The sequence below is a fragment of the Panicum hallii genome, chromosome 3, assembly GCF_002211085.1.
Source record: "Panicum hallii strain FIL2 chromosome 3, PHallii_v3.1, whole genome shotgun sequence".
NCBI lineage: Eukaryota > Viridiplantae > Streptophyta > Magnoliopsida > Poales > Poaceae > Panicum > Panicum hallii.
In genome coordinates, this window is record NC_038044.1 from 4,554,359 (window position 1) to 4,570,940 (window position 16,582).

At 45.5% G+C, this 16,582-nt stretch overlaps 2 protein-coding genes and 1 non-coding gene across 3 annotated transcripts; all 3 read left to right on the top strand.

The window, feature by feature from the left end:
• The first annotated feature begins 2,178 nt into the window (after positions 1-2,178).
• LOC112884901 (cysteine-rich receptor-like protein kinase 6) lies at positions 2,179-5,985 on the top strand. Its single transcript, XM_025950530.1, has 7 exons — positions 2,179-3,519; positions 3,818-3,946; positions 4,259-4,389; positions 4,467-4,677; positions 4,790-5,027; positions 5,108-5,258; positions 5,361-5,985. The coding sequence occupies exons 1-7, from the start codon at positions 2,277-2,279 to the stop codon at positions 5,700-5,702; spliced, it is 2,445 nt and encodes an 814-aa protein (XP_025806315.1). The 5' UTR covers positions 2,179-2,276; the 3' UTR covers positions 5,703-5,985.
• A 916-nt stretch (positions 5,986-6,901) lies between these two features.
• On the top strand, positions 6,902-10,560 carry LOC112884903 (cysteine-rich receptor-like protein kinase 10). Its single transcript, XM_025950532.1, is given in 7 exon segments — positions 6,902-7,816; positions 8,209-8,340; positions 8,822-8,949; positions 9,043-9,253; positions 9,375-9,612; positions 9,714-9,864; positions 9,955-10,560. Coding segments are annotated over 7 exon segments (2,028 nt in total). The 5' UTR covers positions 6,902-6,975; the 3' UTR covers positions 10,282-10,560.
• A 2,520-nt stretch (positions 10,561-13,080) lies between these two features.
• On the top strand, positions 13,081-13,219 carry LOC112888257. The gene has a single exon (XR_003227794.1). It is a non-coding gene; the product is annotated as a small nucleolar RNA Z247 (small nucleolar RNA).
• Positions 13,220-16,582: the final 3,363 nt, after the last annotated feature.

A 16,582-nucleotide genomic window follows, 5' to 3' on the forward strand; every position in this document is an offset into this window, starting at 1 on the left:
GTATCTTGCGTATAATTTGATTTTATACTCTTCCACATATTTGTATTTATTGATTATATCATGCATTGAACTAACTCAAATAATGTAGAATGCAATGAGGGATGATCGAATAAATGTTTGTCCTATTTCCTTGGTGGGGAAGAAAAACAAGTTTAGCTTCTACACTGTCCAACTTATAACTTGACCTGATTATTAGACCATGTGTCTCTATTACCACATAATTTCTTGGGATATTTCTTCCCTGTTTATCATAAACTCAATCCAAAGTTGAATACAGTACTCAACACAGAGTTGGGGGAGACAACGAGTGATCTTTTGGAGAAAGAGAGTGAAAGTGATCTGCTCGTGTACTGCTCGTGTTATCCCAGTACGTCTGGCCCGCGATGACTTGGTCATAACCCTCCCAGACATGATAAAAACGAACAGGCCATGTACAAACCGCACAGTTTGTTGCCTAGTTGATGAGATCTATTACTTCAAGGGAATTCTAAATGATAGAAATTTCAAATGTTCAACAGGAATAATTAACCTAGCAAACTATTGAAGTAATATGATGAAACATTTCTCTTGTAGTGAGAGTGAAATACATCATCATTGTACTCAAACCGTCCTGATCACCAACCCAGCTGTACTTCCTTTCGTGCACCCAGCTGTATCAAGGTACAGAAAGACCACAATGTGGCTTCATGCATGGTGCCCAGTCAGCACCGGTTGATGTTCTGTCCTTTTTGCAAGTACCAAAAAAGCGCACGGTGCAGAAATATCTTGCCGCCGCTTCTTATCCACATGGACAATGAGTCTTCGAACGAATCCTGATGATGATTCTTATCCCTGGAATCCCAGACTATGACCGGAGTGAAGAAGGCTCGACATCCACTCCGGTAGTCTGGTCCCAGCACCGTCGGCGGCAGAGCTAGCCGATCGCCGAGCACCCACCAGTGCAAGCGTAGGAAAGGAAAACACAGTAGCTGAAAATATCTGGAGCGCGCGCGCTCTCTCTCTCTCTCTGTTGGAAATATCTGTATCTAATTAATATCTACCTCACTGTTGGAAATATCTCCCTTCTGTTCCGAGTCTTTGACTGCATGCAAGAAGTTGCATGCCAAGTTGGAGATGACATGAATAGATATTTTCATGCATTTCGTAATCAAGAGCGACTTCCACTATAAAAGGTCAGCAAGGGTAACAGCTAAACTTCTGAAATATTCAGAGGATGATATTGGAAACAGGTAGCAGTAATCTGCGTACCTGGTTAATTGCTCTGCTTGGCTTGCTTGCTCTGTTTCCAAAGATACACGAGAGCTGAATGCATGGTGGTTGAGTGGTGTACTAGCACACATCAGGAAGATATTTTCAGATTTTGGTAAGAGTGGACAAGCTTAGTCTGAATAGTACTGAATCGTTTATGACGAATAACCATAAACTTAACCTTAGAGACGCTACAGATTGAACCAGATGCTTTTGTGCGTGCTTCGGGACAATTCCTTACGAATGGACATTTTAAAATGCTTTCGGCGAATCATATAATTTTATTTCATAAGCAAAGTGATCACTGATTAGTCTGTCCTGTTAACACAATGGATCGTGACAACAACCGATAGTAGGGAGTGAGGAAAAAGGGAATCAACCAGCTACGAATTAAAGCACACAAGAAGAAACGCGGTCACTGAAGCTCGGCAAATGGGCGCGAAGAAGCTTCTTAGTTCCTCGTCTCCGGGCTAAACAGTTGCACGGCCCAATAGACAGACGCCGGGCTCCTTTGTGCCCTGTAACAACAGATGGGATTGCGACCGTTAAGAAATGCCGGACCACACTATGGGGCTATGGGCCTCAAATAAACCGAATCACGTAATGGGCCACGTATACAATACATAAACAGCCCATAACGAAGATCAGAACAAATCAATAACGAGTGCATTTTAGGGTGCGTTTGCACACTTCTCTGCTGAATGCAAGAGTTATATCAAATATTTTCTCGGAGAGAAGGGATTCTCTACGGATTCTGTGAAGTGATTCTGTAAAATAAATTAAGAGATTGAGAGTTGAAAAAAATAACTTCTTCTAATTCTGTGAAGCGATTCTCCATCCTGCCAGAGAATCAAAGATAATCACTTTCGAGTTTGAACCACAAAATCACCTCTCTCAGAGAATTAGTTTTTATAGAAAATCAGAATTAGATGGAGCTCTACATAAGTCAGGTGCTCCCGCGGTTTAATTTGTGAGTCCCATTTGCCATGATTTCTGAATCGTGATTTTTTTTTTGCGTCAGATCTCAGATGAGACCATTTTCCGCCATGGATCCGCTAGGTTGGCTTGAGTATGAGTCGTATTCGCCTCAAAATTGCTATCCTCCAAGTAAAACACCTCCATGTCAAGATTTCCTATGTTTTTATAATTTATTTTCACGTGCATTTCGTATTTTTTTTATCCTTTCTTTCCTGATAGTGTGTTTTTGCATTCGGGCATGTGGGGCGGCGGTTGCTGTTGCTGCTTCACATGAATGGCTAGCAAGGGCAAGTCAAATGAACCATCCTTCTGCCCAGGCAACTCCGCCATGTCTTCTTGATATCCGATACCAGCAAAGTTCTCCTCATCTGTCGTGTCGCAACGGCGAGTCAGCGGCAACCATGGCCACGCGGCGGCCAACGCCGCACGGCTTCCCTCCCCATCTCGCGGGCGTTGCCGCCGCAGCCTTTCTCCTCCTCGCCCTCGCCCTCCAAGCGCCTCTCGCCGCCGCCGCCCAAGACCAGCCGCCGCCGCCGCCGTGGCTGCTGTGCGGCCCCGAGCCCGTCAGCGGCAAGTACACGGCGAACAGCACCTACCAAGCCAACATCAACCGCCTCGCCGCCACGCTCCCCAGGAACGCCTCCTCCGCCGCGTTCCTCTACGCCACGGGCAGCGTCGGCGCCGTCCCGGACATCGTCTACGCGCTCGCCCTCTGCCGCGGCGACGCCAACGCCTCCGCCTGCGGGCGCTGCGTCGCCACCGCCTTCCGCGGCGCGCAGGAAGGGTGCCCGCTCTTCAAGGACGCCATGGCCTTCTACGACCTCTGCCAGCTCCGCGTCTCCAACCGCAACTTCTTCCTTGACGACGACTACATCGTCAACACGTACATCCTGCAGGGCCCTCAGCTGGCGGCGCCCGCGGGCGCGCGGAGCGCGGCGGGGGCGTTCGACGCCACCGTTGGCCGGCTCGTCAACGCCACCGCCGACTACGCGGCGGAGAACTCGTCGGCGAGGTTCGCCACGGGGGTGGTAGGCTTCGGCGACGAGAGCGGCCCCAGGATTTACGCTCTGGCGCAGTGCACGCCGGACAGGACGGTGGACATCTGCCGGACCTGTCTGAACACCATCATCAGCCAGCTACTGCCGAGCTATTTCGGCGGGAGGAATGGCGGAGGGGTTTTTGGGGTGTGGTGCAGCTTCCGGTATGAGGTGTACCCTTTCTTCTCCGGCCAACCGCTGCTGCAGCTTCCCATGTTCGTGGCGACGCCTGCGGCACCGGCCAGCAGAAGACAAGGTGAGTTGGACAACAAGAATATTTTGCTGAATTATTTATGGAGGCTGCTAACCAGATTTCAACATTAGCATTTAAGAAATGGCATGTACCAACCAACCACTTATAAGGCAAATAAAATACAGTGATGTCCACTGTCAGGTAGGAATTTTTCATATGATAGAGGAAAGTGACCAGATGGGACAGAAAAGTATTAATTAGTAAGATGAAAAATATAGTACTATGTTTTTGTTGGAATAAGTTGAAGCTGTAGAGTAGACTTATCCAATATGAAAGTAATGGCGATTAATTTATTTTGTAGACAAATCGAGAAATAAGACGGGTACAGTCCTAGCAGTTGTGATGCCTACAACCGGTGCTCTGCTGGCCATAACCGTGTTTTGGTTTTGGAGGAGGAGAAGATCATCAGATGAACAATCTTTTCCAACTTGTAAGTCCACATAACAACTTTTTAAAATATTAAATATAGCAAGTCAACAAATGAATCAGTAGACAGATTGATCCGCAGCAAAATGGTGAGACTGTACTGTGGACTTCTTTACTTGGCCAAATTTCATGAATGTTCAGAGTGTACTTGTCTACCTAACCTTTTGAAAATATGAAGTAAAAGCAAGTCTACAAATGATTCAGTAGACGAACCAGCATGGGTGGCTTAAGTCAAATTTCATTCTCGTAAACTAATCTCGCGATGACAAGCTCATATAGCCTTACTTTCCATCTTTTTGTTTCTTTTCCCTGATAGACTCAACTAGTTCAGATGATATTCATGGAGCTGATATGCTTCTTCATGATCTATCAACACTGCGAGTTGCCACCGAAGATTTTGCGCAAAGCAAAATACTCGGTAAAGGAGGGTTTGGTATGGTTTACAAGGTATAAATCATTCTGTACCTATATATGTACCTTTAATGCTATTATGTTCTTATGGTTAAGTATGTTTACTTGGATAGGGAATCCTACCTGATGGTCAAGAAATTGCAGTAAAAAGGCTTTGTCAGAGTTCTAGACAAGGAATAGAAGAGTTGAAAAGTGAGCTAGTTCTGGTTGCTAAGCTTCACCACAAGAACCTTGTGAGGCTTATTGGTGTTTGCTTGCAAGAACAACAGAAAATACTCGTGTATGAATATATGCCCAATAGAAGCCTCGATGGCATTCTTTTTGGTAAATTTTTCCCGCAGTAGTTTTTATTACTTTTAAATAATTATATTGTGGGTAGTGCAAGGACTGCGAAAGCTTGACTTAATTAGCATAATGTTACTTATCTGAACAACAGATCCTGAGAGAAACAAAGAGCTTGATTGGGCAAAGAGATTCAATATTGTCAATGGAATCGCTAGAGGCTTACAGTACCTCCATGAGGAGTCTCAACTGAAGATAGTTCACCGGGACCTGAAAGCAAGCAACATTCTGCTAGACTCCAATTACGTACCGAAGATCTCCGACTTCGGCTTAGCAAAGATTTTCGGTGGAGACCAATCAAAATATGTCACTCTTCGTGTCGCTGGGACATAGTAAGCACTTTCGATCTCCTTAACAATATTATCAAAAAAAGATAGAGATCAGGCTGTGAAGTTATATGCTCTTGTCACAGTGGGTACATGGCTCCAGAATACGCTATGCGTGGTCTGTATTCGATCAAGTCAGACGTGTTCAGCTTCGGTGTTCTGGTTTTAGAAATTGTCACCGGAAGGAGAAACGGCGGCTCCTATAGCACCGAGCAAGACATTGATCTGATAAACACTGTAGGTGCTCGAAGACCCATCGCAAACTCCGATCCTAATTCAGCTAAATTTTTATCATATATATATAACGGTCAAATGATTCCCCAACTTTGATCTGTGCAGGTATGGGAGCACTGGACGAGGGGAAATGCCATGGACCTGGTGGATCCATCGTTGATGCTGAGCGAGAGCGACGGTCCTCCTCCCACCGAGCAGATGCTAATGTGCATCCACATCGGGCTGCAATGCGTTCAGAGGAAACCTTCGGCCAGGCCGTCCATGTCGTGGGTGAACGTCATGCTCAGCAGCGGCACGGTGTGCCTCCCTTCAGGCCTCTCCCGGTCGGCCTTCTTCATCCAGGAGGTTACCGTTAGCGTCAGCGACACCTCGGATGGGGATTCAGCGACATGGCCAGGTGCAGCTTCCGGTTGCGCCGACGATGATTCAGCAGCGACGCATCAATGACAGAATACTCGCCAAGATGAGTCTCGACACTTTGGAGCTAGCAGTTTGTAAAAGTCACTTGTGATGTTAACCTATGGTATTGTGTGATAGTGGCACGAGTGTTACTGGTGTCAGTTCCGACGTCATGTGTATCGATCAGATAGATATTCAGATGTCGAAACCACTGCATTGTCAAATGTCAGCAGAGTTTTTTTCTTTTCTCCAACACAAATGTCAGCAGAGTTAGCTTGTCCAGTTCTTGTTCCAGATCGTCCTTCCACGAGGCAATAAAGAAAGCTGTGACGATGACTCGATGATTGAACGAATGTGCAGTGCCTGGCGGTGGGTGGGTCGTCTACTGTTCGAGGGGATGGGGATCGGATCGACGAATCATGTGAGGAAATGCCGTCTGATCTTTAGGCTTTAGCCACGGGTTAAGATCAGGATGCCGTAGCCACCTGCAGTTCAATGACCGGCGTTTATAGTAGCATTTTTATCTCGTTGTTGATCCTGATTCTTCCTTAGCCGTCGGCTCCGTACGCCGTAGCTGTCTTTCGAATTTGACTCTTTTTGTTTAGCAGTCAGTCCTGTATATCTCTTGGGCCTGTCAACATTCCCCTAAAAATTCTATGAAAACCCACCATTAACTTAGAAGTTACGGTTTTTAAACGGGCAACATATCAGGTGCAAACCAGACTGTCCGTGCAAACCCGTGCAAACTAACTAACAAAAGTCACAAAAAATTCTCAAAAAAATTATGTATATACTTCATAGCCTTCCTTACCACTGTATAAAATTTCAAGTTCAAATTCATCATATGTTAAGAGATACTAAAAAGAGAAAATTCTGAGAGATAAATAAAAGAGAAAACTCTTAAAACTTTCTCTTTTTTTATCTCTTAACATATGATGAATCTGAACTTGAAATTTTATACAGTGGTAAGGAAGGCTATGAAGTATATACATAATTTTTTTGAGAATTTTTTACAACTTTTGTTAGTTGGCTTGCACGGGTTTACACGGATAGCCTGGTTTGCACCTGATATGTTGCCTTTTAAATGCTCATATGTATCTTAATACCTTTGCAAAGACCCTAAAAACCTGGCTATATTTCATTCGCATCTTCGTTGCCAAATCCATCGGACTTCCCAGAACCATCGCTACACCCATGGCAGAAAGTTAGTTAGTTGCCGGTCAACTCTCTAGTGTTCTAGCCTCCTCAGTACCCTATTTATGCTGGAAAGAACATCGGCCGTCGCAGGCACCTGTTGCTCGTCACCACCACGGCGAGCGCAATGGTGATCATGGCCACCTACTGCCTCTCTTCTGCCACGCTCCTCCTCGCCTTCCTCCTCCACGCGCCGGGGCTCGCCACTGCGCAGCCGCTGCCGTGGCAGCTCTGCAACGACACCGCCGGCAACTACACGGAGAGCAGCGCCTACCAGGCCAACATCCGCCGCCTCGCGGCCGCGCTCCCGGGCCGCGCGTCTTCGTCCCCAGCGCTCTTCGCCACCGGCTCCGCGGGCGCGGCGCCGGACGCCGCCTACGCCCTCGCGCTCTGCCGCGGCGACACCAACGCCTCCTCCTGCGCGCGCTGCCTCGCCGCGGCGTTCCAGGACGCGCAGCAGCTCTGCGCGCCCAGCAGGGGCGCCACCATGTTCGACGACCCCTGCATCCTCCGCTACGCCGACTGGGACTTCCTCTCCAACGCCACCGACAACAGGGGGGTGATGGTCGCCTGGAGCTTCGACAACGTCACCGCGCAGGCGGCGCCGGCGTTCGACGCCGCCTCCGGCAGGCTCGTCAACGCCACCGCCGACCACGCGGCGGCGGACCCGGCCAGGCGTTTCGGCACGGGGGAGGTCGCGTTCGACGAGACGTACCCCAAAATTTACTCGCTGGCGCAGTGCTCGCCGGACATGGCGGCGGCCGACTGCCGGGCATGCCTCGGCAGCATCATCAGGAGGTTCACGCCCACGTATTTCACCGGGAAGCATGGCGGGAGAGTTTTCGGAGTGCGCTGCAGCTTCCGGTTTGAAACGTATCCTTTCTTCTTTGGTCGCGCGCAGCTGCAACTGCCGGGACCGCCCGGACCGCCGCAAGTGAACATGACGACGCCACCGGCGAACGGCCGAAGTGAGTAGCTTGAACAGAAAATTGCTTATGATTTCAGCTATGTCTTTCAGTTGATGATTTCATTGTACAATTAATTGGACAGTTTTGTTCCATAGCCTTTACCCCTTTAAACTTTGTTTTAAGGACGATTAATCTTAAAAAAAATTAAGACGACGGAAATAGAAATACCAACACGAAAACATTAAACACGAATAGGAGAACTGAATATATGTGGGTTTCATGAACTAGGTTTACTAAAATAGTAAACCGTAACTATTTTTTTTCTTGAGAATCATGTGAACTTTTTCTGTAGGAGAGACATGCTGATAATACGCAGATCATGGGCAATCTTAACCGTTTTATTGAAGTTCTAACTAATTTGTGTCCCTTCTGATGTTGTTTGCACTTTTCAGGAACAAGACAAAAAACAGAACGGGTCTTGGCCATTGCAGTGCCCTTAGCTGCTGCAGTATTAGCTCTCACAGTGGCATGCTTTTGCTTTTGGAGTAGGAGAACACCAGTACAGAAGGTCTCAGGGAAAACATGTAAGCACGTCTAAGTTCAGTAATTATTTCCCTCGAAAAAAGAGTTCAGTAATCATTTTAAAAATGGCAACACATATGAATCAATTCACTTACCAGCAGGAGAACGGTGATTAACTTGTCCTCCGAGGCCAGCTTATCCTTTATCTAAAGGACTTCCATGTCCTCCATCCGTACTAATGTACTTGTCGTTTTAGACATATACACAATTTCTCTACACATATTTAAGAATTATGAATTATGATTTTTAGTTATAAGAGAACACTTTTGATGATTTGTTCTAATCAAATTTATCATGAGGACCCCTATTTTCTTGTATATTATTGGTCAAAATTTTATATTGATTGTCTGCACATATTCTAGCTAATTAAGGTGGCATCTATCTAAAAATTGCACATTCACTGGCTTATAAGGTATCAAGTTCCATGAAAAAAGACCTTGTGTTTATAAGCTGTATCACCATGTATCTGTTCTCTTCCAACAGATTCTACTTATTCAGAAGACACTGAAAGCATTGATTCACTCCTTGATCTATCGATGCTACGGGCAGCAACAGATAACTTTTCTGAAAGCAATAAGCTTGGTGAGGGAGGGTTCGGTGCGGTTTATAAGGTAAGTAGCAAATCATATCTAAATCTAGGCGTGTTGGTTGCAGCTCAGCTGATATGTACAGTATAGTTGATAAGTGCCTCTTCACACGCGCAGGGAACCCTTCCTGATGGTCAGGAAATAGCAGTGAAGAGGCTCTCACTTAGCTCCGGACAAGGGGTAGAAGAGCTGAAAACTGAGCTAGAATTAGTTGCCAAGCTTCAACACAAGAATCTAGCGAGGCTTATTGGCGTTTGCTTGCAAGAAGATGAGAAACTACTTGTCTATGAATACATGCCAAACAGGAGCCTGGACACCATTATTTTCGGTAAATTTCTCTTTTCCACAACGACTCGTTCACACTGCCTGCTTGGTGAGAGCATGCCACAAAGAGGAATACATCCTGCTTCTTATGTTAGTGAAAAAACTACCCTCTGCTTGGATGACAGATTCACAGAAAAGCAAAGACCTGGATTGGGGGAAGAGAGTCAAGATTGTAAATGGAGTCGCTCGAGGCTTGCAGTATCTCCATGAAGAGTCTCAACTGAAGATAGTTCATCGAGACCTCAAGCCAAGCAATGTGCTACTTGACTTAGATTACAATCCGAAGATTTCAGACTTCGGCTTAGCAAAACTCTTCGACAGAGATCAATCCCAAGGTGTCACTAGTCGCATTGCTGGAACGTAGTAAGTGTTTTCTGCAGTAATTTCTTTACAAATCATCATGGTAACATAGATTTACAAATCAGCCTACAATAAATTGATAATTGTTTGGTTCATCTTTTCAGTGGATACATGGCCGCAGAATACGCGATGCGCGGGCAGTATTCGGTCAAGTCCGACGTGTTCAGTCTCGGCGTTCTGATCTTAGAGATGGTCACAGGGAGGAAAAACAGTAGCTTCGCTGACTCGGAGCAACCTGTTGATCTCTTGAGCCTAGTAAGCACCTCATCTGCAGCTCACCTAGCCTGTCCCAAACTAGTTTCTAGTAACAGTCTAGCTAATGATCTGCCACGTATCTGTGTGCAGGTCTGGGAGCACTGGACCACGGGAGCAATCGAAGAGCTGCTGGATCCATTCCTGGGACGCCGAGCTCCTCGTGACCAGATGCTGAAGCTTGTCAACATTGCGCTACTGTGTGTTCAGGACAGCCCTGCAGATCGGCCGATGATGTCGTCTGTAAATGTCATGCTCAGCAGCGACACGGTCTCCCTACAGGTCCCGTCGAGGCCAACATTTTGCATTCAGGAGATGGAAGATGGCTCGAGTTTTTACTCGCAGTCTGCCAGCAAGGAGTCTAGGGCAACGATGTCGCCGAATGAGGCGTAGCTCACAGAGGTGGTTGAACCGAGATGAAGACGAGCCTTAGTTTGAAGGAACCCCACGCAGTCATGGATGGATAAATAGATCTCCTGGTGGTTGGTGAAATAGTACCCCATGCACTTTACACGGATCCACACGTCAGCGGTTGAGCCCCCTGCAGTACTGCAGACTCATCCTGCATTTCGACCTACCTTTTAATCTTGCATTAATCATAATGTGTTATGTCAGTTGTAATTTTGTTACTTTTCTTTCGTTGTTTTTTTTTCTTTCCGTCTAATAAAAATTCGGCAAAGCTCTTGCCATGACGTGTCAGTCAGGACTACGGTCTGAATCGTAAGAACCTGTGGTGGAGCGCGTGTCGTTTGCAGATATTTTTGCACATATAGGCTAGCACACTGTAGCGTACTGTGTGTCTGTGCCCATCAGCTTTAACTCGAAGTAATGTTTTGCGCACGTTTGAACTACTGCACGAATTATGTACAGTTCTGATTGGCAGATGTCATCATTATACATATATTAACAAGCTCACTTAGGGTGTGTTCGTTTCCGGGTACCTAAACTTTAGATGGGTCACATCAAAGAGAATCTTATCATTTAAAAGTATTAAATAAAATCTAATTATAAAACTAATTGCAGAACCTTAGTGCTAATTCGCGAGACGAATCTAATGAGGTATATTAGTCTATGATTAGCAAATAATTACTGTAGCATCACTGTGGCAAATTATGGATTAATTAGGCTCATTAAATTTGTCTCGCGAATTAGCACCTAGCTGTGCAAAAAGTTTTATAAACAGATTTTATTTAATACTTCTAAATAACAAGATTCTCTTTGATGTGATGGGTCTAAAGTTTAGATAGCAGGAAACGAACAGGCCATTATTTGAAAATAAGTCCTGGGGGTCAAATTAAGTGAAGACACTGAACTCTGAGCACTCAGAAGCCGGGGGTAGGCCAGTGACCCTGCCCGAGCTGATAGATCTTCTCAGGTGCAAGACAAGACATAAAGCGTGATGGACTGATGTCAGGCTGTCATTTCCATCGAAATTCTCTGCTTTTTCTCCCCGTCGTACTCATTGTGAATTTGTCCTTCTATACATGTATACATATGTATATGTTGTTACCTATGAATTCTAAGCAAGGTCGATAACTTGCTAAAAAAATCCTTAGGAAATGCCATGTAGTACGGTGAAGTTTAACTAGGTACTTCTTGTTTTATTTGTGCACGCGTCTATACATGCTCTTTTCCTCTCTCTTTTTATTTTGGTCATCGCAGTTGGAACTATACTAGATGAACCTAATGCTTTGGCCTAATAATATGGAGGGTTTGCCATTTGATTAGGATGGTGATGATTAATTTGCTCCAGATAAACATCTTGGAATATGTTCGTGGTTTGCTTCTACCCTAATAAAAGTAAATCAATCTACGCTAAGAACCCCAAATATTTATTCCAAGACTTATCACATCTCAAGAAGATCACATATATATACGTTATCATATAGATTTGTAATACTTTAAGAAGTTCAAAATGACTCAAGATGTAGTGGAGGAGGGAGGAGGAAATGAGCCACCTTATTGTCCTTCCAACGTCCACCACTAGAAATACTTATGTGGAGGAGGAAGATCACATATACTGCAATCGGATAGCTATCTAGTATGTATGGCTAGCCTAGCCTAAACTGGATCCGATTGTGATCAAATCAAAGAGCGTATACGGATTTCTAATGTGAAGATATCTTTATTTCTAGGTGATTGCCTGAGATATTTCTTGCAATCGTTACATCAACTCAATCCAAAGGTGGATGGATGGCTCCCCATAACGAGACCCGGTTGATGTTCTGTCCTTTTTGCAAGTACCAAAAAAGCGCACGGTGCAGAAATATCTTGCCGCTGCTTCTTATCCACATCGACAATGAGTCTTCGAACGAATCCTGATGATGATTCTTATCCCCGGAATCCCAGACTATGACTGGAGTGAAGAAGGCTCAACATCCACTCCGGTAGTCTGTGTTAGATAATATAGTAACATATGCTTTGTATGGAAACAAACCAACCGAAATCATGGGGTCCTGATGTGTAGAATTGTGTAGAAAGTTCCTGGGTTGTAAAGATAGGAAAGTCCAGATATGGTTGTTGTAAAAATAGAAAGGTATAATACCGGCATCTCCTTGATTTCGGTTGGTGATTTATACGCCATGCAGAGGGCTCTTCTCTGCATATATTAACAAAGCTACACGGCCTCTGTAGAGGTGAGAACGCTTCCTAAACATACCTGGTTGCTTTCATGGTAATCAGAGCCAACTCCCACAAAAATACATCTAGCGTCGCCTGAGTCTTGCCCGTCGTCATGGCGAGCTCCTCGGCGGGCTCAACGTCGTGTCTCCATTGTTCGGTCAGGTCATCACCGAAAAATTGACCAAGACCAACTTCCCTCTATGGAGGGCGCAGGTCCTGCCCATACTGCGAGGAGCGCAGTTGCAGGGCTATCTCGACGTCACCGACACTCCTCCACCTGCAGAACTTGAAGCCAAGGATGGAGAGAAGGTCAAGAAGGTGCCCAACCCCGATCATGCTGCCTGGAAAGCCATGGAGCAGCAGGTGCTTGGGTTCCTGATGACGTCGCTATCACGGGAGGTGATGGCCCAAGTGGCCACACTCGAAACACCGCAAGAGGTGTATGGAGAACTTGTGCGGATGTACGCATCTGCCTCACGTGCGAGGACCGTCAACACGAGGATCGCACTTGCAACGACCCGCAAAGGTAACATGTCTGTTACGGAGTATGTTGCAAAAATAAAGTTCCTGGCAGATGATATGGCCTCGGCTGGAAAGAAAGTGGATGATGAAGAGCTGGTTTCTTATCTCCTAGCCGGCCTTGATGAGGAGTTCAATCCAGTCGTGACGGCGGTGGGGGTGCGCACCGAGTCTATCTCAGTGGGTGAATTGGTCTCTCAGCTGCTGAGCTTTGAGCACAGATTGGATCTACTGCATGGCGGATCGCAAGGATCTGCCAACATGGCCAAACGCGGCTGTGGAGGCGGTAATAACCGCGGTCGTGGCAATCAGCAAGGCCGTGGTGGTGGCCGTGGCCGCTCCGGTGGTCGTGGCTGTGGCTTAGCTACACCAAGAGGACGTGGCACTGGCCGCGGGTACTTCAACAACAGCAGCTACAGCGACAAAAAACCACAGTGCCAAATCTGCGACAAGACTGGCCACACCGCCCTGGAATGCTGGTACAGGCTCGATGAGGAGTCTTATCCCAATCAGAGGAGTGCATCGGCTGCGACACATTCGTATGGAGTGGACACAAACTGGTATACGGATACCGGCTCCACCGACCACATCACTGGAGAGCTCGAGAAGCTCTCCATGAAGGAGAAGTACAAGGGAAAAGATCAAATCCGTGCAGCAAACGGTGCAGGTATGAATATCAGTCACATTGGTCATGCTATTATTAGTACTCCTAATTCCAATTTGAAACTTAATCGTGTTCTTCATGTTCCTGCTGCTGATAAAATCTTATATCTGTGCACCGTCTTACTTCTGATAATCATGCATACCTTGAATTTTATCCAAATCATTTTCTTGTTAAGGATCAAGCTACCAAGAGGACGCTGTTTGAAGGCCGGTGTAGAAACGGTCTCTACCCCATACCGAGTGCGCATTTAAAAGAAGCTCTTGGTGCCACCAGATCGTCTCCTGACTTGTGGCACTATCGTCTTGGTCATCCCTCATCTGAGATAGTTAAGAAAGTCGTTAGTAGCAATAATTTGCCCTTTTTAGTTGAGTCAAATAAAGGCTCCGTCTGTGATGCATGTCAACAGGCAAAGAGCCATCAGCTTCCGTATCCTGTGTCCACTAGTGCTTCATCCAAGCCACTAGAACTCATTTTTTCTGATGTATGGGGTCCTGCCACAGATTCAGTAGGCAGAAATAAATACTATGTTTCTTTCATCGATGATTATAGTAAGTTCACCTGGGTCTATTTGCTTCGTTTTAAATCTAAAGTTTTTCAGAAATTTCATGACTTCCAAAATATGGTTGAACGAATGTTTGACAGCAAAATTATTGCTGTACAGACAGATTGGGGTGGAGAGTACCAAAAACTCAGCTCCTTCTTCACAAAAATTGGAGTAGCACACCTAGTATCGTGTCCTCACGCACACCAACAAAACGGCCTAGCTGAACGAAAACACAAGCACATTGTTGAGGTTGGTCTAGCCTTGCTTGCCCATGCATCTATACCTTTAAAATTCTAGGATGAAGCTTTTGCCACGGCAGCATATCCTATTAATCGAACCCCATCCAAAGTCATTGACTTCATGACACCCTACGAGCGTCTCTTTCATAAGAAACCCGACTATAAGTTCCTTCAAGTATTTGGCCATGCCTGCTGGCCCAACCTTCGTTCTTATAACACTCGTAAACTTGCTTTTCGTTCCAAGCGATGCGTCTTCTTGGGCTATAGTTCATCTCATAAAGGCTACAAATGCCTTTATGTTAGTACAGGACGAGTCTACATATCAAGAGACGTCATATTTGATGAAGGAGTTTTTCCTTTCCGTGAGTTCCATCCCAATGCCGGCGCTCGTTTACGGGCTGAAGTCAATTTCCTTCCTCACTTGTTTCCTTCCAGTCCCACCATGAATCATCCGGGGGATACTAATGTAGCTGATTCATTGTTGCCTGATATTCAAAATACCCAAAATTCTGCACCTAATGATACCTTTTTGGAAGAAAACAGTGGTGCTTGTGCGCAGGAAATCTTGGAGCCAAGATCAAGCACGATCCCAGGTGCCGGCAGCGCATCATTTCGCAATGATGGCGGCCCGTCGACTTCGTCCGATGGTGGGCTGACAGTGGACATGGGTCAGGAGCCCACTGGCCCATCGTCAACCGAGATGGATTCACATCAGGATGTCCCTGGCACTGGGTCTTCTGTATCAGATAATGCTGCAGCAACAAATCTTCCACGCCGGACCAACGGATCAGAAAACCAAAAAGCATACACAGATGGCACTATAAGGTATGGCAATGGATGCTTAGCGGTTGGTAATGAACCACATGATTTATCTAAAGCTCTTGGTAATAAAAATTGGAAACATGCTATGGATGAGGAATTTAGTGCCTTGCAAGATAACAAAACATGGCATTTAGTACCAGCACAGGAAGGAAAAAATCTTATCGATTGCAAATGGGTATACAAAATTAAAAGAAAGGCAGATGGCAGCATAGACAGATATAAGGCTCGATTGGTAGCAAAGGGATTTAAACAGAGATATGGGATAGATTATGAGGATACTTTTAGCCCTGCTGTCAAAGCTGCTACTATCAGAGTGGTGCTTTCTATAGCAGTGTCTAGAGGCTGGTGTCTTAGGCAGCTAGATGTAAAGAACGCGTTTCTTCATGGTGTTCTTGAGGAGGATGTCTACATGAGACAACCACCAGGTTATGAAGATAGTAAATTCCCATATCATGTATGCAAGTTGGATAAAGCAATATATGGTCTGAAACAGCCCCCCAGAGCTTGGTACTCAAGGTTGAGTGGTAAACTGCAGCAACTTGGTTTCTGCCCCTCTAAGGCCGATACTTCATTGTTCATATTTAATAAAGGCAATGTTAGCATCTTCTTGTTGGTTTACGTAGATGACATTATAGTAGTCAGCTCTTCCTCAGAAGCAGTGTCAGCATTGCTGAAGGATCTCAAGTCAGATTTCGCCCTAAAGGATTTAGGTACATTACATTACTTCCTTGGCATAGAGGTGAATAAGGTACGTGATGGTATTCATTTATCACAAAGTAAATATGCTTCAGATATTCTTAAACGGGTTGGCATGACTCAATGCAAACCCATGGCTACACCTCTATTGGTTGCTGAAAAATTAAGCATTAAGGAAGGTGAACCTCTTGGACCTGAAGATGCTACACGATATAGAAGTGTAGTTGGTGCAATACAGTACTTGACCTTAACTCGGCCAGATATTTCTTTCGCAATTAACAGAGTCTGTCAGTTTCTACATTGTCCTACTACAGCTCACTGGTCTGCAGTCAAAAGGATTCTTATATATGTAAAACTCACGTGTGATATTGGCATGAGCATAAACAAGTGCCGATCTATGCTTGTGAGTGCCTTCTCTAACGCAGACTGGGCAGGAGACATTGATGATAGAAGATCAACAGGAGGATTTGCAATTTTCGTTAGCAGTAATCTTGTATCATGGAGTGCAAGAAAACAAGCCACTGTATCAAGGTCAAGTACAGAAGCTGAACATAAAGCTCTAGCCAATGCAACAGCAGAAGTTATCTGGGTGCAATCACTTCTTAAGGAACTAAA